The 22908-nt window shown below is 43.1% G+C and overlaps 1 protein-coding gene across 8 annotated transcripts in view; it reads left to right on the top strand.

Annotated features, from left to right (window-relative positions):
* Positions 1 to 22908, top strand: part of DMXL2 (Dmx like 2) — a 181602-nt gene that overhangs the window by 46374 nt on the left and 112320 nt on the right. For all 8 annotated transcript variants that reach the window (XM_040413981.1, XM_040413977.1, XM_040413980.1 and 5 more), the window contains exons 10-13: positions 4443 to 4649; positions 5741 to 6003; positions 9800 to 10475; positions 21815 to 21936. In XM_040413981.1, coding sequence (XP_040269915.1) covers positions 4443 to 4649; positions 5741 to 6003; positions 9800 to 10475; positions 21815 to 21936 — 1268 coding nt within the window. The remainder of the gene's footprint in view (positions 1 to 4442; positions 4650 to 5740; positions 6004 to 9799; positions 10476 to 21814; positions 21937 to 22908) is intronic.

Below are 22908 nucleotides of genomic sequence, written 5' to 3'. Positions count from 1 at the left end.
GCACTTGTATGTGACTTTGTACTTCAGCCAAGTAAAAGAACTGCGAGTTTTTTCTCTATATAAACTTGGACTGATTCTCTGTGCCAGAGTTGGCGCATGATGTGCAACACATTTGATGCACGCTTGGGCTGTGTTTGTCCACTGTTGGTCAAAGTTCAGAACCGCAAGATGTTTTTTTATAATCCTGCATATTTGGGGATATTCTGGACTATAACTGGTGACAAAAACCGGAGGAAGCTCCATTTTACGGTTACCAGATTTTTTCTTTCCTTTTTTAGATTGTGATGTTTCAGAAAGAACAAAATCGGTTCTAGACCTTGACGATACAAATTTCTTAGCCCGGTCTAGGGTCCCAGAGGGATATTGTCGCAAGGATAATCTGGCAGTAACAACCTCTGCTTCTTTTTGATGAGCTTGGTCATCAGAGCAAATGCGTCTTGCTCTAATAAATTCACCTTTTGGAACATTATAGATGGCATGAGGAGGATGACAAGATGTAGCTAGCAGGGTTGTGTTGCCAGCTGTATCCTTGTGAAAAGTAGAAGTGGACACACCATTGGTACTGGCATCACCAATGAGAATTAAGTGCAAAAATGGAATGGTGGAAACGTTTCCCTCAACCGAAAAGATTGGCAATTGTTATTATTTAGGAAGTTCCCGAAGAGCGGGACGGCAGCCTCATCGCCCGACCATACAAATAGCAGGTCGTACCACCTCAGGGAAGCCTCCCATGGATTGCCATCCGAGAATAGATAGTGATGTTCCCACCATGCCATGTATATATTCGCCATGGAGGGCGAGAATTTTCCCCAATGGACACTCCTGTTCGTTGTAAAAAAAAAAAGACTGGTCAAACATAAAAAAATTGTGCCCGAGCAGAAACCATTCTACCTGACAAACATAATCCTGAAATTCCAGTGAAAAATCTGCATACAGTATATGTTTAGGAACCATTTTAAAGAAACAAGAGATAAATCATGAGGGATAACCGTATAGAGAGTGACAGACATCTGCTGTAATCCACGAATAACCCTTTCGCCACATAAACTCACGAAATGCCTGGAGTACGGCACGAGTGTCTTTTAAAAAACCTGGAATGCATTGAACTAAGGGTTGCAGAATACTGTCCACCAGAGCCTCTCGGAGAAGGACCCAATACCTGACACTATTGGTCTCATGGCCGGAGGGAAGCCTCCTTTATGAATTTTGGGAAGCGAATGGAATATCGGAATAATTGGATGTTGAAACATATGAGATAGACTCAGACTCATTACATGCAAAGCAAGATATTTCTGGCCTTTATTGGTTATATTTTGGATGATTATGGCTTACAGCTTATAAAACCCCAAAGTCACAATCTCAGGTACCCTTTGCTCAGGGGGTATGGATTAATTAGCCGACTAGAGTGTGACACTTTGAGCCTAGAATATTGAACCTTTTCACAATATTCTAATTTTAAGTTGCATTACTGAAATAAATGAACTTTTGCACGATATTCAAATTTTTAGAGTTTCACCTGTATGTTGTGCCATTACCCTAATATTCTTAGGCCTCATGCACACGGCCGTTGTGCGGCCGTTCCGTGCATTGGGGACCGCAATTGCGGTCCCCAATGCATGGGCAACATCCGTTCAGCGGGACGGACCCATTCAACTTGAATGTGTCCGTGGTCTGTCCGCATCGCAAAAAAATATGATATGTCATATTTATTTGTGGGGCGGAACAACGGAAAGAAACACCACGGAAGCACTCCATAGTACTTCTGGTGTTCCATTCCGTGACTCCGTTCCGCATGGGTCCGCAACCGAGATGCAGAGTGCACATGGCTGGCAGCCGTGGATTGCCGGCCCTCCGTCTGCGGGCCACAATAAGGCCACGGCCGCCCAACAGCCATGTGCATGAGGCCTTACTAGAAGTTTCTGAATGAATTGCTAGCAGTCTTCGGTAAAGGTCTAACTGGGTTTTCCTATTTGTCCCTGCACAGTCTGACATGGGAAGCACTGACTGTGCAGGGACACACCTAGCTGGGCCTTTATTGCAGACTGGTGGCAATTCACTCCTAAACTTCAAGTAGGAATAATACAGGAATTGCTCAACATATGTTATGTGAAATATGCTCCAGAATTGTTATTACATGGGGAATGTACAGTGCTCCCCATAATTATTCATACCCCTGGCAAATTTTGACTTAGTTAATTTTATTCAACCAGCAAGTAATTTTTTTGACTGGAAATGACATGGGTGTCTCCCAAAAGATAATAAGACGATGTACAAGAGGCATTATTGTGGGAAAAAAAACATTTCTCAGCTTTTATTTACATTTGAGCAAAAAGTGTCCAGTCCAAAATTATTCCTACCCTTCTCAATAATCAATAGAAAAGCCTTTATTGGCTATTACAGCAATCAAACGCTTCCTATAATTGCAGACCAGCTTTTTGCATGTCTCCACAGGTATTTTTGCCCATTCATCTTTAGCAATAAGCTCCAAATCTTTCAGGTTGGAGGGTCTTCTTGCCATCACCCTGATCTTTAGCTCCCTCCACAGATTCTCAATTGGATTCAAGTCTGGACTCTGGCTGGGCCACTCCAAAACGTTAATGTTGTTGTCTGCTAACCGTTTCTTCACCACTTTTGCTGTGTGTTTTGGGTCATTGTCATGGTGAAATGTCCACTGGTGCCCAAGGCAAAGTTTCTCTGAAGACTGCCTGATGTTGTCCTTGAGAATCCTCATGTATTGCTCTTTTTTCATGGTGCCGTTTACTGTGATTAGGTTCCCTGATTTATTGGCTGAAAAACACCCCCAAAGCATTAGGTTCCCACCACCATGTTTGACAGTGGGGATGGTGTTCTTTGGGTTGAAGGCTTCTCCTTTTTTACGCCAAATGAAGGAAACATCATTGTGACCAAACAATGACATTTTTGTTTCATCTGACCATAACACAGAAGACCAGAAGTCTTCTTCTTTGTCCAGATGAGCTTTTGCAAAGGCCAAGCGAGCTTTTGTGTGCCTTATCTGGAGAAGTGGAACCCAGCAGTGTACAGTGTCGGTTGGATTGTCTGCCTTGAGACATTGCCACCAGCAGAGCCCAGATTCACCAGGATGGCCTTGGTGGTGATCCTTGGATTCTTTTTCACCTCTCTAACTATCCTCCTGGCCAGCACAGGTGTCACTTTTGGCTTCCGACCACGTCCTCTGAGATTTTCCACAGTCCGGAACATCTTGTATTTTTTGCTCAAATGTAAATAAAAGCTGAGAAATGTTTTTTCCACAATAATGCCTCTTGTACATCGTCTTATTATCTTTTGGGACACACCTATGTCATTTCCCATCCAAAAATGACTTGCTGGTTGAATAAAAGTAACTAAGTAAAAATTTGCCAGGTGTATGAATAATTATGGGCAGCACTGTAAGTAGTTACTAAAACAGACATGAGAGGTGACAGGTCCTCTTTAAATAGGAAACGGTTTACTTGTCAGAAAGGTGATTGCACAGCGACACTGACACAATCAGGAAATCCTATCCTGACGAGCTTTTATCTTCAGATTAGGGTAGAGCACAAAGATGTGTTGTGATCTGAAATTAAGCCAGGCTCACAAAAAATGTTTGATCACAGTAGTCAGATATATAAATTGTAGAGAACCTGTCATCTTTACAGCACACCCATCATCCAGGGGTAAAAAATATAATATACATGAGGCCAGGGATCCTTTTCTATTGTCAGAGCCAGTAGGTCACTTGTACATAGCCATACTAGTTACACGTATCTGATAGACTGTTCCATTAGTACGGTGATGGTACAGTGTCATATTTATGTTTTTTTTTTTTTTTTATATGTATTTAGTTCTGCATTAATTGCTAAGATTGTGCAGACACATATTGTAATGACTTTCTACAGATAAATGTAAATGTAGACCTGCCTGTAGATTATTCTGTATACTATCTCTTTTTATTATTTCTATCTTTTGTCAATGGTGTGCTGATCGGTCTGCTGCAGAGAATCCTGGTTTTATGTAAGATGGCTAAGAAAATAACGTACAATATTGAGAACCTATACATAGGATAGTCCATCCATATCAGTTCAGTGGGGGTTTGACACTCCCGCTGATCAGCTGTATGAAGAGGCTGCACACACTTCTGTGAAGAGGCCACAGCATACCAAGCACAGCGCCATACATCTTGTAGTGGCTGTGCTTGGTATTGCAGCTCAGCCCCATGTTTCAATGGGATTGGTCAATGGAGTGTTAAGGCTGCTTCAAACAGCTGATCAGTGGGAGTGCTGGGAATTGTATCGCCACTGATTTAATAATGATGACCTACCTTGAGTATAGGTCTGCAAGATTGTACTCCTAGAAAACCCCTTTAAAAATAGTACTAGCAAAGCAAATGAGATTTTTTTCTTTCCCTTGTTGCTTAAATTGAACAATAATTTACATATTTCCAGATATTCCTTCTGTTTTGGCTGGAGCAGCTTTTAACCTGGATGAAGGTTATGGAGGTTTTGTGGTCCATTGGCTTAACAACAAGGAATTGCACTTTACAGCTTCCATTGAAATCTTTATACAGCATCTGAAAGCCATTGTGGACCAGCAGACGGAGAATGCTGAAGAAGAAGAGGATGAAGATGGCTTATTAATGAAACTAGATGATGGTTAGTATAACAGCAAAAGCTGTTGGAAGCTACATATTTCAGTTAGGCTGGGTTTACATCTGCATTGTGAACGGCGGCAGTCAGTTCCGGTGGAGGAATAGACTGCTGGAGTTCACCGTATCCGGCATAGCCAGATACCACCGTGCACTGACAGATCCCCAGGCTGGGTTTACATCTGCATTGTGATCTCCGGCAGTCAGTTCCGGTGGAGGAATAGACTGCTGGAGTTCACCATATCCAGCATAGCCGGATACCACCGTGCACTGACGGATCCCCAGGCTGGGTTTACATCTGCATTGTGAACTCCGGCAGTCAGTTCCGGTGGAGGAATGGAATGCTGGAGTTCACCGTATCCAGCATAGCCGGATACCTCCGTGCACTGACAGATCCCCAGGCTGGGTTTACATCTGCATTGTGATCTCCGGCAGTCAGTTCCGGTGGAGGAATAGACTGCTGGAGTTCACCGTATCCAGCATAGCCGGATACCACCGTGCACTGACGGATCCCCAGGCTGGGTTTACATCTGCATTGTGAACTCCGGCAGTCAGTTCCGGTGGAGGAATGGAATGCTGGAGTTCACCGTATCCAGCATAGCCGGATACCTCCGTGCACTGACAGATCCCCAGGCTGGGTTTACATCTGCATTGTGAACGGCGGCAGTCAGTTCCGGTGGAGGAACAGACTGCTGGAGTTCACCGTATCCGGCATAGCCGGATACCACCGTGCACTGACAGATCCCCAGGCTGGGTTTACATCTGCATTGTGAACGGCGGCAGTCAGTTCCGGTGGAGGAATAGACTGCTGGAGTTCACCATATCCAGCATAGCTGGATACCACCGTGCACCGACAGATCCCCAGGCTGGGTTTACATCTGCATTGTGATCTCCGGCAGTCAGTTTCGGTGGAGGAACAGACTGCTGGAGTTCACCGTATCCGGCATAGCCGGATACCACCGTGCACTGACAGATCCCCAGGCTGGGTTTACATCTGCATTGTGAACTGCGGCAGTCAGATGGGATCACATGTAATTCTAACAAGGAATGATGTGTCCATCACTGCACGTCTACAGACTTTCTCAATCTTTGTTCTAGGGGAGCTGGAGGGTGAAAGGTCTTTGACTGGATCTCCTGAGCATGAAGAAGTGGATAAGGATTTGAGTACAAAAGCATCTTCACCTGGAGATACCCTTCCTCTACCCACTGTGTTATTAGAGCGGAAAATCGAATCCCTCCTCGCAGAGTGGAACAAGAATGCGGATATGCTCTTCACTATTCACCCTGTGGATGGTACTTTTCTACTGTGGCATGTTAACTATTTGGATGAATACAATCATGGAATCTTCAGACAAGTTCAGGTATTATTTTCTGATCCTGTGCGTATTAAAAAGGTTTTCCCATCTGTTGTGTAATCACGCGGTAGATTCACAGCACTCGGCTAATACTGCCAGTGCCAGATTGCCGCTCCATTCAAACTCCTCCTAGCTGCAGTCTTGCAGTCCCCCATTCAGTTGACCAATGGGAGTATTTCCCCCCCACCCCTGCTTATTTAGCTTTTAGCATTTTTATAGGTTAAAAGGTTTTATAGGTCAGCAGATTTGTACCTATGACACTGGCTGACCTGTTACATGTGCGATTGACAGCTGAAGGCATCTGTGTTGGTCCCATGTACATATGTGCTCACATTACTGAAAAAAATGAAGTTTCAATATATGCAAATGAGCCTCTAGAAGTGTGAAAATGTGATCACACTCCTAGAAGCTCATTTGCATGTAAGCCTCTAGGAGCAACAGGGGCATTGCCGTTACACCTAGTGGCTCAGATCTCTCTGCAACTGCTGCACCCTCTGCACTATGATTGACAGGGCCTGGCATGATCACGTTTACACTGTCAATCAGGGTCAGCATGTGCAGAGGGTGCGGCACTTGCAGAGAGAGCAGAGCCTCTAGGTAACACATCAATGCCCCCGTTGCTCCTAGAGGCAGATATGAACATGCGACCAACACAGATGCCTTCAGCTGCCAAGTGCACGTGTAACAGGTCAGCCGGTGTCATAGGTACAAGTCTGCTGACAGATGCCCTGTAAGTACTGACCATTTTATTTATTTTCTTTACAGCTCTTTTATTACTTGGAATTTTGTAGTAATTTAGTTTTTTTTAGCTCCCATGTAATAGTGGTAGTTACGACTCCCAATAGACTTTGTGACTATGCCAGTGGACACTTGTGGAAAGATGCTTCAGAGATGGTGCTTCTCTCATGAAATACTACTGAGATTCTTACTAGTGAGAGAATCAGTTGCTGAAATACACAATTCCATTTACTTATTCTCTTTAGAACTGTCCATTACAGAAATGTTAAAGGTATTATCCATGTTTCTAATACTGATGCCACCAATATTAGATAGCTGGGGGTTCTGGCTCTCCCACCCCTGCCGACCAGCTGTTTGAAGGGCCCATGGCACTGTGTGAGCGCTGCAGCATGCGATGTTTGTACTCGAAGTGCAGTGTTTTTCATAGCGGCTCCTCTGAGAATCACAGCATTATTATCCCATTCACTTGATTGGAACAAGGCTGCAGTACTTAGAACAGCTGCTATGAGACGTACGGCCTTCTGAGTATGAACAGCATAGCACAGTAAAAACCGAAGAGGCCGCCGCACTCTCACGAATGCAATGGCGTTTTCAAACAGCTGATCGGTGGGGATGCCAAAGGGGTATTCAACAGAGCAAAAATATCTTACTAAAGTATGTGTTTAGTTTCCTTCAGAGATCCACTCTTAGACTGCCTTCACCAACTGTGAACCGCCATTTAGCAGAACTCACAGCATCTTAGGTCACTATGATGCTGTGAGTTCAGCACACAAATTGTGATGGAAAATGTGCCTGTCACATGGACTGGATTTCATGGATAAGAAAATGGTTGTGTAAAAGCAATCTTTAAAGGAGTTGTCTCATCTTAGACATTGGAGGCATAACGCTAGGATGGCTCGGCTATCTCCGGCAGTCCCATAGAGGTGGCCATGCATGCGCACTCGCTCAACTATTTTCGGAACTCCAATAGAAATGAATGGAAAGCACACCGCGCATGCACAGTGCACTCTGTTTCGCTTTCAGGGGATCGTTCTGGAGGTACAGTAGGTGTAGCTCCCGGAGGTGGGACCTGCACTTATCTGATTTATTTGGCATGTCTTAGTGATATGCCATAAAAGTGTGAGATGACGCAACCCCTTTAAAGGTCCTTTTATATGGGCAGATCATTGGGACATTATCAGTGATGAAGAGTTGTAGAAACATTCATTCCTGATAATTGTCTCCATGCTTGTTCTTTGGGTCACTTATCTTTCGGTCAGCACCCAAAATCGTCCTTTCTGGTCACCACACCAGGGATCTCCTGCCAAAACCAGTGAATCTGTATAGGGACAAGGGATCTTATAGGTGTAAATGCAGCTCTCCACTCTGCTAAACGGCTCGTTCCTGATAATATAATATGTCAATCAGTCCATGGGGCTGTAGCTAGAGAAGTTGCTGTATTTGTTCACATGCAGCGCATCAGTGTGTGCAAAGGTTCAGCGTAGTCGTCCACTAGTCTATCTGTTGGAAGCATTTAATGAAAAAAATGACCAAACGAGGTTGATACATAAGGCTGTTAAGAATCTGTGAAATACTGACAAGTCTTTTAAGTTTAGTTTCCGGTTTCTTTTTGTCACTATTGAGTTTTCTACTTTTATATGTAACAACTAGCGGACCTATCTGCCCCTGTGTTTGAAGAAGTTTCTCCAAGCTCCTTTGCAGCATGACTACAGTATAGTTGAGCTCACAAGTCCCTGGTTGATATAACTATACAGAATCTTCTGGCAGAGGAATAGCCTTTCCCCGCCGGAGCCCATTGACTATAATGGGACCCGGCGGGAAGCTGGCCTGTTTCTGGCATAAGTGCTGGGATTCAGCTGGACAAGCACTGGTTTTGGCCGGCCAAATACTGGCACTAATGCTGGATTTCTGCCGGGTCCCATTATAGTCAGCTCTGCCAGATACGATGGACTCCGGCAGACTGTTTCTCTGCTGGAAGGTTTTAACATTAGTCTGACGCTAACCCAAATTGTATGATTTATACAACATTATGCCTTTTTGCAACTTTAGTCTCCTTTTTAGTTGTCAAATGCCTTTTATTAATCAACTTAATGTCCAGTTTTTAAAGTTCATTTTAAGTGGAACTCCAGCTGCTTTACATAATATGTTTAGGAACTACGTAAATATAAAGTTCATTATATGATTCCTTTTATCCAGTGTACTCAAATTATAATCTGCAGGAGTGCTAAGAATTTCACATTTTATGGAGTTGCCGTAAAGGGCTTTTCTGTTATTTTTATATTGATACCCATCTTCAGGATAGTTAATCAATCTAAAAGGACTGGAAAAAATTGCGCCCCTGCCTATCAGCGGTTCTGCAGTACTGTCGGCATCAGAGCGACATAGCTCCGTCCACTGTGTGTAGTGGATGAATCTGGTTATTGCTCAGTGGGAGCAGCGCTGAAGTTCAAGTGCAAACCTCTGGAGGTGCTGCAGAACAGCTGATCAGATATTGATGACCTATCCCCAAGATGGGCCATCCGTATAAAAAACCATCAAGCAGAAAGCATCATTCATGTGTGGGTTGAGTTTGCGTTTAGCAGATTCATAAGGTCACAGAGCCGACAATCCTTTAGTTATTTCGGACCCCCTGGTGCTTTCATCCTCCATTAGTGGATGCTCCGGTGACCTTCCTTTTAATAACTGAACAGATTTAGTGCCTGAAGTTCTATTGCTCTTTTATCCTGAGGCTTTTCCACTAGTATATAATATGCTTCTCTCAATTTCTATTGTGTATCTCCAAGTCCACATAACATAAAATGCATAGCTTCCAGCGCCGACGGTCATTTATGGATGCTAGGAGACAGCGGTGTAGTAATGGCTTCTGGGATGTTCCATATCTTAAGTGAAAGAAAGCAAAACTTGACATTTTCCGGGTCCCCTAGTGCCTACATACTTCCAGAGTACAATGCTTAAGGCATATGATTTTATTTTTGTAGAATGTTCTCTTTTTTGTTATTGACCATTAGATTAGCCTACGGAATATGTTTATGCCTAGATGATGATTTGTGTGTTTTGTGTTCAGGTAGCCTTCTCTTCTCGGATACCAGTTGCTTTTCCATCAGGAGATGCTAGCTCGCTAAGCAAAAACATAATGATGTATGCGTGTACTACCTCCTCCAAGGAAGATGCGTCTGCCCTTCTGCAGAAAGCGATGATGGCAAGTGACCTATCTGTAAATCTTTTGAATGCGCTTCCAAATGGAACCAGTATGGCGCCAACGGTCATGATGGTTTCCAAACATATTGATGGGTCATTGAATCAATGGGCTGTGACCTTTGCAAATAAGTCTGCCTTTTCTTCAGTGCTCACAGTGTCACACAAGTTTCGCTATTGCGGCCACCGATTCCACTTGAATGATTTGGCCTGCCATTCTGTACTCCCTTTGCTGTTGACGTCATCTCACCATAATGTGCTGGTGACTCCAGACTCTGAGTGCAATCCATGGGAGACAGAACAAGTAGTGGATCCTGCGAGGAATTTAAAAGGTTTCCCCAAGCAACATTTTAGAAACGCAGCTACTCAGACGTTTCATGACCCAAATGCAATTTACAGTGAACTTATATTATGGCGAGTTGATCCAATTGGGCCCTTATCATACAGTGGGGGAGTTTCTGAACTGGCCCGCATTAACTCTCTCCGTACTTCTGCCTTTTGTAATGTGGCATGGCTTCCAACACTTATACCAAGTTATTGTTTAGGTGAGTGTTCTAAAATATGTGTTGTGATTTTTCTTTTATTTTTGCGCTCCAGTCTAAGTACATGTGCTTAGCAGAATGCAATATATTATTGGGTTGTAATAGCCATTGAATGTGTCATATCCGTGGTTCTCATCCCCTCCACTCCAACTACCCACACAGATACCCAACAGTGTTATCCAGCAGTCTAATACTATACTGTACCTACCGTGTTGCCCGGTGCCCCTAAATGCTGTACTGTATGAATATTAATTCCATACAGATAGCCCCCCTGAATCTAATTGTACCCACCAGATATTGCCCCTGACAGTAAAAGTGCAATCCCCTAAAATAATTGTGGGCATTAGTACTGGCTTTTCACACGAGCAATACGGATTGTATCAGGATCTGTTAGGCTCAATTCACACCTGAGCGTTCTGAAAGGAGCGCTCTGTATGCGCGATTGTACGGACGTTTACAAGCGCGCATACAGAGACAAGTGTGCACACAGTGTCGCGCGTCCCCGAAAGTCTATGTACGGGAACGCGCGACAAGCGCCCAAAAAAACGCTCCTGTACTTGTGTGAGCGTCGGGCGTTTTACAGCGCGATCGTACGCGCTGTAAAACGCCCAGGTGAGAACCATTCCCATAGGGAAGCATTGGTTTCTCCTTGTTGAGCGTTTTACAGCGCGTAGGAACGCGCTGTAAAACGCTCAGGTGTGAATTGAGCCTTAAGAAAAGAACTAATGGTTTTGCATCAATCAGTTTTGTCAGCGCATTGCATTCAGTGTTTACGTTTTTTCCGTCTGGATTGTGTCCGGATTGTATGAGTTTTTCATGCACGTGAAAAAACCCAAAAACAACAACTAAGAATTACAAACTACATCTCCTAGCAACTTTCAGTGAAAAACGCATTACATCCGGATGCCTTCTGTTTTTTATGCAGCCCCCATTCACTTCTGTGGAGCCTGAGCTGCGTGAAAAACGCACAATATAGAATATGCCATGGTTTTTCCTAAATGCAGAGATGATGCATGAAAAACGCACTCATGTGCACAGACCCATTGCATTGAATGGGTCAGGATTCAGTCCAGATGCTACGCGTTACTACACGCATCGCATCTGGACAGAAAAGAGCCCTTAAAAGGGGTTGTCTCACTTCAGCAAATTATATTTATTATGAAGATAAAGTTAACCCCTTCACGACTGCCATACGGCTATATACGTGTAGCTATACCCCGTGCAGCTAGAACGTGTATAAACATTCTGGCAGCTCTTTAATCCAAGCGCTGCAAAGCGCTTGGATTAAAGCTTCTGCCCCTGCACTGCCAATGTCGGGGACAGTGCAGAGTCCAGTAATGCCGGCAAGGGACCAATGAGAGAGGTCCCTTGCCAGCGATCGCTCCGATTGGTTAGTCTTTGCAGACCAATCGGATCGCTGCAGTGTAAAAGTGCTGATTTCAGGCTCTGATCTGCAACCTGCACTCCTCAGATCAGAGCCTGAAATCGGGTACCATATGCTCCGTGCCCCCAATATGTGAGCCCTGTGCGCTCTGCCTCTTTGCCGGCCGTGCACTGTGCCCGCCTGCCCCCATCTATGGCCTCTGCCATCTGTGTCTTTTGCCCATCTGTGTCCCCTCCCTAACCGTCATCTGTGCCTTCTTGTGCGGTGCCCCTGCTCTATGTGATGGCGGCGGCTCTGTTCCTGAGCCGCCACCATCAGCAGCGAGTGTCAGATGTATGCTGACACTCTGCTGTAACCCCTTAGATGCCTCTGTCAGCGGCATCCAAGGGGTTAACAGAGGGAGGGGGCTCCGTCTCTCAACCATTGGGGTGCCGTGCTGCGATGGCAGCGGCCCGATGGTTGCCATGGCGTCCAGCGTTGCCATCGTCCAGTGTAAAACTGATAGCATTATACTTTGCAATGGAAGAGCATTGCAAAGTATAGTACAGCCATCAGCCCCACTAGATCTTCAAGACCCAAGTGGGACTTGACAAAAATTTTTTTGTGAAAATAACAAAAAAGTAAAAAATTCATGTAAAAACATAAAAAAAGTAAATAAAATAAATTGCATTTTTCCACATCCACACATTTATAAGAGATAAAAAAATGAAAAAAATAAAAATAAACTACACATATTGGGTATCACCGCATCCGTAACGACTAGGGATGTCCCGATACCATTTTTTTAAGACTGAGTACAAGTACCGATACTTTTATTTAAGTACTCACCGATACCAATTACCGATACTAATTTTAACAATAAAATACACACACATGTATTTTCTGACCACTGACCAACCAAAAGGCCCAAAAACAGAACTATAACATTCCAAGGAGACATTATACTGTATGGGGGCCACAAGGAGACGTTATACTGTATGGGGGCAGCCACAAGGAGACATTATACTGTATGGGGGCCACAAGGAGACGTTATACTGTATGGGGGCCACAAGGAGACGTTATACTGTATGGGGCAGCCACAAGGAGACGTTATACTGTATGGGGGCAGCCACAAGGAGACGTTATACTGTATGGGGGCAGCCACAAGGAGACGTTATACTGTATGGGGGCAGCCACAAGGAGACGTTATACTGTATGGGGGCAGCCACAAGGAGACGTTATACTGTATGGGGGCCACAAGGAGACGTTATACTGTATGGGGGCCACAAGGAGACGTTATACTGTATGGGGGCGGCCACAAGGAGACGTTACACTGTATGGGGCGGCCACAAGGAGACGTTATACTGTATGGGGGCGGCCACAAGGAGACGTTATACTGTATGGGGGGCAGACACAAGGAGACGTTATACTGTATGGGGGCGGCCACAAGGAGACATTATACTGTATGGGGGCAGCCACAAGGAGACGTTATACTGTATGGGGGCAGCCACAAGGAGACGTTATACTGTATGGGGGCAGCTACAAGGAGACGTTATACTGTATGGGGGCAGCCACAAGGAGACGTTATACTGTATGGGGGCAGCCACAAGGAGACGTTATACTGTAAGGAGTCAGGACAACAATTTTTGAAGCCCCCCCTCCTCAGTATAATAGTCTTGTGGCCATCATACAGTAATGTATATTTCTTCTTGCCCTATTGCCTGCTTTTAGAGATCAATGTGCAGCTTGCAGGCAGGAAGGGAAGGACCAGGGCCATAGAAGACAGACACTATCACCTTTAGAGGGACTCGCTCCTGGCAAACACAGCTCTGCTGCAGTGAATGCAGTGGAGCAGACTGATGTAATTACAATGTATAGTTATTGCAGGGACTCAGAGAATCGTCTGAGAGTTTATTAGTTAAAACGAATCGAATGAGTCAGAGACTGTCACCCCAGACTTCCTGCTCTGCTACATGCACCCTGCACACACACAGCTCCACTACATGTTATGCTAATAATGCCCCTTCCCCCCGGACGGACTTACAGGGAGCCGCAGAGCAGGAAGCCTGGCAGGGACTCGATGACACGGTCTGTGACTCATTGGATTCTTTTAACTAATAAACTGTCAGACGATTCTCTGAGTCCCTGCACTACGCTCCCTGTGCTGTGAGTCAGTGCTGGTTGCCTCTGATTGGTTGGAGGGCGGGGAGGGGCGGAGCTAGCTTCCACTCTAGGCTCTAATTACACTGCCTGCTGCTGCCTCTGAAGCTGTTAGCTGTGCGAGGTGCAGGGGCAGGCTGCGGACGGACATATAGAAGCGGTGCACAGGTATCGGCAGTGGTATCGGGGACATTTGCACGAGTACATGTACTCGTGCAAATGCCCGGTATCGGTCCCGATACCGATACTGGTATCGGTATCGGGACATCCCTAGTAACGACTGACTATATCGCATGATCCACCCTGTCCGATAAACACCATAAAAAAAATAATAATAATAAAAACTGTTTAAAAAAAAGCCATTTTTGTCACCTTACATCACAAAAGTGCAACATCAAGCAATCAAAACGGCGTATGTCCCACATAATGGTACCAATAAAACAGTCACCTCATCCTGCAAAAAATGAACCCCTGTATAAGAAAATTGCTTTAAAAAAAAAAAACTATTGCTCTTAGAACACGGAAACACATCATTAAACATCATTTTGTTTGTTTAAAATATACTATTCTTGTGTTAAAGTGAAATAAATTTAAAAAAGTATACATATTAGTTATCGCCGTGTCCGTGACAACCAGCTCTGAAAAATTTCACATGAACTTAACCCCTCTGCTGAACACCGTACAAAAAATAAAATAAAAACTGTGCCAAAAAAAGCTATTTTTTTTGTCATCTATCATTACAAAAATTGCAACACCAAGCGATCAAAAAGGCGTATGCCCCCCACAATAGTACCAAATAAACCGTCACCTCATCCCGCAAAAAATGAGATCCTACCGAAGACAATCAGTCAAAACATGCTATTATTGTGTAAAATTTTAATAATTAAGAAAAAGTATACATATTAGGTATTGACATGTCCATAGCGATCTGCTCTATAAAAATTTCACATGACCTAACCCCTCAGGTGAACGCTGTAAAAATAAATAAACAAAAACTGTTCCAAAACGACCAATTTTTTTGGTCACCTTGCCCCACAAAGTGTAACAATGAATGATCAAAAAATCATATGTACCCAAAAATGGTCCTGCAAAAAACGAGCACCTGCACAAGATTATTGGCAGGAAAAAAAAAAGGCGTTCAGAAAATGGAGACACAAAAACATTATTTTTAAAAAAATGCTTTATTATGTAATACTGAAACAAACAAAGAAAGTAGTCATATTTAATATCATTACGTCCATAACAACCTGCTCTATAAAAATAGCAAATGATCTACCCTGTCAGATAAATATTGTAAAAAATAAAAAAGACTGTGCCAAAACAGCCATTTTTTATATTATATATTATATGTACCCCAAAATAGTACCAATCAAACTGGCACCTTATCCCCTTGTTTCCAAAATGGGGTCACTTTTTGGGAGTTTCTACTGTAAGGGTGCATCAGGGAGGCTTCAAATGGGACATGGCATCTAAAAACCAGTCCAGCAAAATCTGCCTTCCAAAAAGCATGTGGCGCTCCTTTTCTTCTGCGCTCTGCCGTGTGCCCTTACATCCGTTTACGACCACATGTGGGGTGTTTCTGTTAACTGCAGAATCAGGGTAATAAATATTGAGTTTTGTTTGGCTGTTAACCCTCGATGTGTTAAGGAAAAAAATGGATTACAATAGAAAATCTGCCAAAAAAGTTGAATTTCATCTCCATTTTCCTTTAACCCCTTAAGGACACAGCCTTTTTACACCTTAGGACCAGGCCATTTTTTGAAAATCTGACCAGAGTCCCTTTAAGTGCTGATAACTTTAAAACGCTTTGACTTATCCAGGCCGTTCTGAGATTGTTTTTTCGTCACATATTGTACTTCATGACACTGGTAAAATGGAGTCAAAAAAATAATTATTTTTGCACCAAAAATACCTAATTTAACAAAAATTTGGAAAAATTTGCAAATTTCAAAGTTTCAGTTTCTCTACTTCTGTAATACATAGTAATACCCCCAAAAATTGTGATGACTTTACATTCCCCATATGTCTACTTCATGTTTGAATTGTTTTGGGAATGATATTTTATTTTTTGGGGATGTTACAAGGCTTAGAAGTTTAGAAGCAAATCTTGAAATTTTTCAGAAATTTACAAAAACTCAATTTTTAGGGACCAGTTCAGGTCTCAAGTCACTTTGCGAGGCTTACATTATAGAAACCACCCAAAAATGACCCCATCTAAGAAACTACACCCCTCAAGGTGTTCAAAACTGATTTTGCATACGTTGTTAACCCTTTAGGTGTTGCACAAGAGTTATTGGCAAATGGCGATGAAATTTGAGAATTTCATTTTTTTGCCTAATTTTCCATTTTAACCCATTTTTTCCACTAACAAAGCAAGGGTTAACAGCCAAACAAGACTGTATCTTTATTGCCCTGACTCTGCTGTTTACAGAAACACCCCATATGTGGCCGTAAACTACTATACGGGCACACAGCGGGGCGTAGAGTGAAAGGTGCGCCGTTTGGTTTTTGGAGGGCTGATTTTGCTGGACTGTTTTTTTGGCACCATGTCCCATTTTAAGCCCCCCTGATGCACCCCTAGATTATAAACTCCATAAAAGTGACCCCATCTAAGAAACTACACCCCTCAAGGTATTCAAAACTGATGTTACAAACTTTGTTAACCCTTTAGGTGTTGCACAAGATTTAATGGAAAATAGAGATACAATTTCAAAATTTTACTTTTTTGGCAGATTTTCCATTTTAATATTTTTTTTCCAGTTACAAAGCAAGGGTTAACAGCCAAACAAAACTCATTATTTATGGCCCTAATTCTGTAGTTTACAGAAACACCCCAGATGTGGCCGTAAACTACTGTACGGGCACACGGCAGGGCGCAGAAGGAAAGGAATGCCATACGGTTTTTGGAAGGCAGGTTTTGCTGGACAGTTTTTTTTTACACCATGTCCCATTTGAAGCCCCCCTGATGCACCCCTAGAGTAGAAACTCCAAAAAAGTGACCCCATTTTAGAAACTACGGGATAGGGTGGCAGTTTTGTTGGTACTAGTTTAGGGTACATATGATTTTTGGTTGCTCTATATTACACTTTTTGTGCGGCAAGGTAACAAGAAATAGCTTTTTTGGCACCGTTTTTTTTTTTGTTATTTACAACATTTATCTGACAGGTTAGATCATGTGGTAATTTTATAGAGCAGGTTGTCACGGACGCGGCGATACCTAATATGTATACAATTTTTTTTATTTATGTAAGTTTTACACAATGATTTCATTTTTAAAACAAAAAAAATGTTTTAGTGTCTCCATAGTCTAAGAGCCATAGTTTTTTCAGTTTTTGGGCGATTATCTTAAGTAGGGTCTCATTTTTTGCGGGATGAGATGACTGTTTGATTGGCATCTATTTTGAGGTGCGTATGACTTTTTGATTGCTTGCTATTACACTTTTTGTGACGTAAGATGACAAAAAATGGCTTTTTTTACACCGTTTTTATTTTTATTTTTTTACGGTGGTCATCTGAGGGGTTAGATCATGTGATATTTTTATAGAGCCGGGCGATACGGACGCGGCGATACCTAATATGTATACTTTTTTTTTATTTATGTAAGTTTTACACAATGATTTCATTTTTGAAACAAAAAAAAATCATGTTTTAGTGTTTCCATAGTCTAAGAGCCATAGTTTTTTCAGTTTTTGGGCGATTATCTTGGGTAGGGTATGATTTTTGCGGGATGAGATGACGGTTTGATTGTTACAATTTTGGCGTACATGCGACTTTTTTGATCACTTTTTTTATTACCTTTTTTGGGAAGTAAGGTGGGCAAAATTTCAATTTCATCATAGTTTTTTATTTTTTATTTTTATGGCGTTCACCGTTCGGGTAAAGTAACATGACCGTTTTATAGATCAGGTCGTTACGGACGCGGCGATACCAAGCATGTGTAGGGAATTTTATTTTTTTCATTTTTTATCAGTGATAAATGTGTTTTTTTTTTCCACTTTTATTCCCTTTTTTTTGACCCAAACCCACTTGGTTCTCGAAGATCCAGTGGGTCTGATGTCTGTATAATACAGTACAGAACAATATATATTGTACTGCACTGTATTTTACTTACACTGAACAGATCTATGCCTTCAGCACAGATCTGTTCAGCACCATGGACAGCAGGATGCCTGAGAGGCGTCCTGTTGCCATGGGAACCTTCCCCGTCTGCTCAGTTCTGGTCAGAACTTCGCAGACGGGGAAGGGTAAGGAGGGGATCTGTCGGGGGGCTGTCTGGGGGCTCTCTCCCTCCCCATCGGGGGGCTGCAAATGCACAGCAGCCCCCCGATGGGAGAGGGAGGGAGCTCCCTGCGCTGTTAACCTTTTCCATACAGCGATCCGTATGGACCGCTGTATGGAAAGGGTTAAACGGCTGACATCGCATCGCAGATGTCAGCCGTTTATACCAGGGTGCCAGCAATGTGCTGGCACCCTGGTATACCCACTAGAAACCAACGATTATACCAGGGGAGGCGGGCGGGGGATCGCGATCCCGCCTGCCGCACCGCCCGCCTCCCGCACCGCCCACACCGCCCGCAACCCTCCCCCTGCACCTCCCGCCACCATAAAATCATTCGGGGGTGCAGGGGGGGGTGAATAAAACGTTTTTTTAGGCATATAAAGTTTCTGATCCAGAAACTGCAGAAATCGCAGCAAACCGCAGGTCTGAATTGACCTGCGGTTTGCCGCGATCGCCGACATGGGGGGGTCACGGGACCTCCCCCGCGCATTTAGCCTAGGTGCCTGCTCAATGATTTGAGCAGGCACCGGGTGTCGATCACAGCCAGCCGCACGGCAGTGATCGAAAATACACAGGGCGTACATGTACGCCCTGTGTCCTTAAGTACCAGGGCACAAGGGCGTACCTGTACGCCCTATGTCCTTAAGAGGTTAATTCTTGTGGAACACCTAAAGGGTTAACAAAGTTTGTAAAATCAGTTTTGAGTAACTTGAGAAGTGTAGTTTCTGCAATGGGGTCATTTATGGGGAGTTTCCACTATGTAAGCCCCACAAAGTGACTTCAGACCTGAACTGGTCCTTAAAAAGCGGGTTTTGGAAATTTTCTTAAAAAATTTAAGAATTGCTTCTAAAATGCTAAGCCTTCTAATGTTCTAAAAAATGTAAATTACATTTACAAAATGATGCCAAAATAAAGTAGATATATGGGGAATGTAAAGTAATAAATATTTTGAGGTATCACTTTCTGTTTTAAAAGCAGAGAAATAGAAATTTTGAAAATTGTGAATTTTTCTAAGTTTTTTGTAAATTTGGGATTTTTTCATAAATAAAGGTGAAATATATTGACTCAAATTTATGACTATCATGAAGTACAATGTGTCACGAGAAAACAATCTCTGAATGGTTTGGATAAGTAAAAGTATTCCAAAGTTAATAGCACATAAAGTGACACATGTCAGATTTGCAAAATTAGATGTGGTCACGAAGGTGAAAAATTGCTTGGTCTTGAAAGGGTTAATACAAGGCACGTACTAATGTATTGTGATTGTCCATATTGCCTCCTTTGCTGGCTGGATTCATTTTTCCATCACATTATATATTGCTCCTTTCCAGGGGTTATGACCACCCTACAATCCAGCAGTGGTGATTGTGCTTGCACACCATAGGAAAAAGGCGCCGGCCTATGCACACTCCCACGGTCGTGACCACCAGTGAGGTTAGCATCCTTTCCTCCATTATTGTGCTAACACGACCACGACTGATGGATTGCAGGGTGGTCGTAACCCCCGGAAACGAGCAGTGTATAATGTGATGGAAAAATGAATGCAGCCAGCAAAGGAGACAATATGGACAATCACAATACATTAGTAAGTGCCTTGTATTAACTTTCTCTACATAATGCCATTTGCTTAAGGCTACTTTCACACTTGCGGCAGAGAGATCCGGCAGGCAGTTCCGTCGCCGGAACTGCCTGCCGGATCAGGCAAAATGTATGCTAACTGATGGCATTAGTAAGACTGATCAGGATCCTGATCAGTCTTAAAAATGCCTGATCAGTCGAAAAAATGCATTGAAATGCCGGATCCGTCTTTCCGGTGTCATCCGGCAAAAACGGATCCGGCATTTATTTTTTCACCTTTTTTTCAGTCTGCGCATGCGCATACCGGAACGACGGATCCGGCATTCCGGTATTCTGAATGCCGGATCCGGCATTAATACATTCCTATGGGAAAAAATGCCTGATCCGGCGTTCAGGCAAGTCTTCAGTTTTTTTAGCCGGAGATAAAACCGTAGCATGCTACGGTTTTCTCTTTTGCCTGATCAGTCAAAACGACTGAACTGAAGACATCCTGATGCAAACTGAACGGATTACTCTCCATTCAGAATGCATGGGGACATACCTGATCAGTTCTTTTCCGGTATAGAGCCCCTGTGACGGAACTCTATGCCGGAAAAGAACAACGCAAGTGTGAAAGTAGCCTAAGTGGGACAACCCTTTTAAGCTACTGAAAAATTAATTTGGCAACTAGGTTGTGCCCCTGACAGTTATAGGTCTGAAATAGTGCTTTCAAAAATGTGTTGGGCAGAGTGCCCTCCATATAATAGTGCCCACAAATACTCCCCTAAAAATGGGGCCAAGCAGAGTGCTCTCAACAGCAATAGTTCTCTCCTACAGGGCCACTAAAAGTGCCCCCCAGTAGTAATAATTTTCCCCCAGAGTGCCCCCAATAGTATTAGTGTTCCCCTGTAGTGCATACAATAGTACTAATGATTCCACAAGAGTTCCCTCAGTAAAAATAATACTCTCACAGACTAGTAATACTGTCCTCCCATAGTAGTAATGCTCCCCCAGTGTGTCCCCCTGTATGTACCGTAACTGCACCGACCAGATAGTGCCCCTGACAGTAAAAGTGTTGTTTAAAGTGCCCCAAATTGTAGTAATGCTTCCTGTTTTGTACCCCCTTTTGTATCTGCCCTCCCCATAGTAATAATGGTTACCACAGGGAGATTAAAAGAACAAGAAAGCCATTACTTACCTCACTCTTGTTCCATGCCATCATCTGTAGTTTGGCTTTGGCCACAGGCCTCCCCCACCCTATGTCGTAGATCCACCCTCTTATAGGCTACTGAGGATGAAAGGTGGGACAGGGGGCATACGCTCCCTGCCCTTCCATAGTATTTGACTGTATCTGCAGTAACGTCTGAGAATATACGTGCCCTTTGAATTTCACTCTGCCCGTGTACCATCAGTACTATGACATGTTGTGCCAATCCCTGTCAGCAGCTGATATGTTAGTATGCATGCTACCACCCCAACTCCAGAGCTGTGGAATCCATAGCCAGAGCCAACATGTTTCCATTTAAATGTACCCGTTTTCATCCAGATTCGTCCTACTTCCTTTGCTACACTCCAAATCTTTATTTTTTTTAAAAACACTAAGGTTTAAAAAAAAAAATAATGTTTTGATAAAAAAATAAAAATGGACAGAAACATTTTAAAATCTATGCACATCCATCAAACTTATACATTAAAAAAGGATGACAATTGCATACGTTTGTTTGCATTTTAGTACTGTATGTCTAAACGGATCCACTTGACGTACAGCAAAAACGAGACGTGAACAGGCCATAAGACACAATCCGTAAATCTGCCCCATTGTATATCAAAATGAACAAACGCAAATAGCTCCCTGTGGTATAATGCAGGAGAGAAAAAGATGCGGTCATCATTTGGATAAGTTATCAAATGAAAAATGTATGATAAATAATTTCCTCTGGACTCTTGTTCCATAAATGATATGATCTTCCTTTTATTTTTCAGGCACGTATTGTAATTCTGCCAGTGCCTGCTTTGTAGCCTCTGATGGGACAAACCTCAGGCTGTATCAGGCAGTAGTCGATGCGCGAAAGTTACTTGATGAACTCTCAGATCCTGAATCATCTGTAAGTTCTGTATAAGGAAATTGTGTTCAGCCCAGTTTACAGCCATACCTTTTGTCAAACGTTAGTATGAAATCAATTAGCTCATCTTGTTTCCTCTCCCATCAAGAATAATGAAGCCTCTTTAGCACAATGCAGAGTTCTAAAGAAAGAAGACTTGGAACCGTTGTTTCATAGGAAATCCAAGCATTACTAGTATCAAGTTGAAGCTTTTACTTTAGGGGTGATAGAGCATAGAGTGGCAGGTAGTTCTCTCAGACAGACAGTGGCATACCCATGCTTTGCCTTCACCCAATTTTATTATATTTTATGTTTTGTTTAAATTTACAGATTTAATACATTGTTGCTGTAGTTTGATTTCTTAGTGACTCCTGTGATGTTCTCTAATACAATGGTACTTCAAAGTTTGTGAACCATCGGAATTTTATTTATCTATAAATTTGATCTAAAACTGAGTTAATATATGCAAATGAGTCTGTAGGAGCAACGGGGGCGTTGCCATTGCATCTAAAGGTTCTGCTCTCTCTGCAACTGCAGTGTCCTTTACACTTTAATTGACAGACAGTGAAAACGTCATAATGCTTGGCCCTGTCAATCAAAGTGCAGAGGCTGCGGAAGTTGCAGAGAAAGCGGAGCCTCTAGGTGTAACGTCAGCGTCCCTGTTGCTCATAGAGGCTCATTTACATATGACCATGGGACCAACACAGATGTCTTCAGCTGTCAAATGCACATGTAATAGGTCGGCCAGGTTTATAGGTTCAAATCTGCTGACAGATGTCCTTTAAAGAACAGGGGTCTATCAAAGTCTGATCTTTACAACACATTTGTAGAAGTGTATCATGGAACAAACAAGGGAGATTTCTGAGGCCCTCAGAAGAAGAGTTAGCAAGGCTCATTAGGCTGGAAAAGCTTACAAAACCATCTCTAAAGTTTTTGGACTCCACAAGTCCACAGTCAGACAGATTGTGTACAAAT

This window comes from Bufo bufo, chromosome 1, assembly GCF_905171765.1.
Source record: "Bufo bufo chromosome 1, aBufBuf1.1, whole genome shotgun sequence".
Taxonomy (NCBI): Eukaryota; Metazoa; Chordata; class Amphibia; order Anura; family Bufonidae; genus Bufo; species Bufo bufo.
This window is presented reverse-complemented; position numbering and strand designations above follow the sequence as displayed.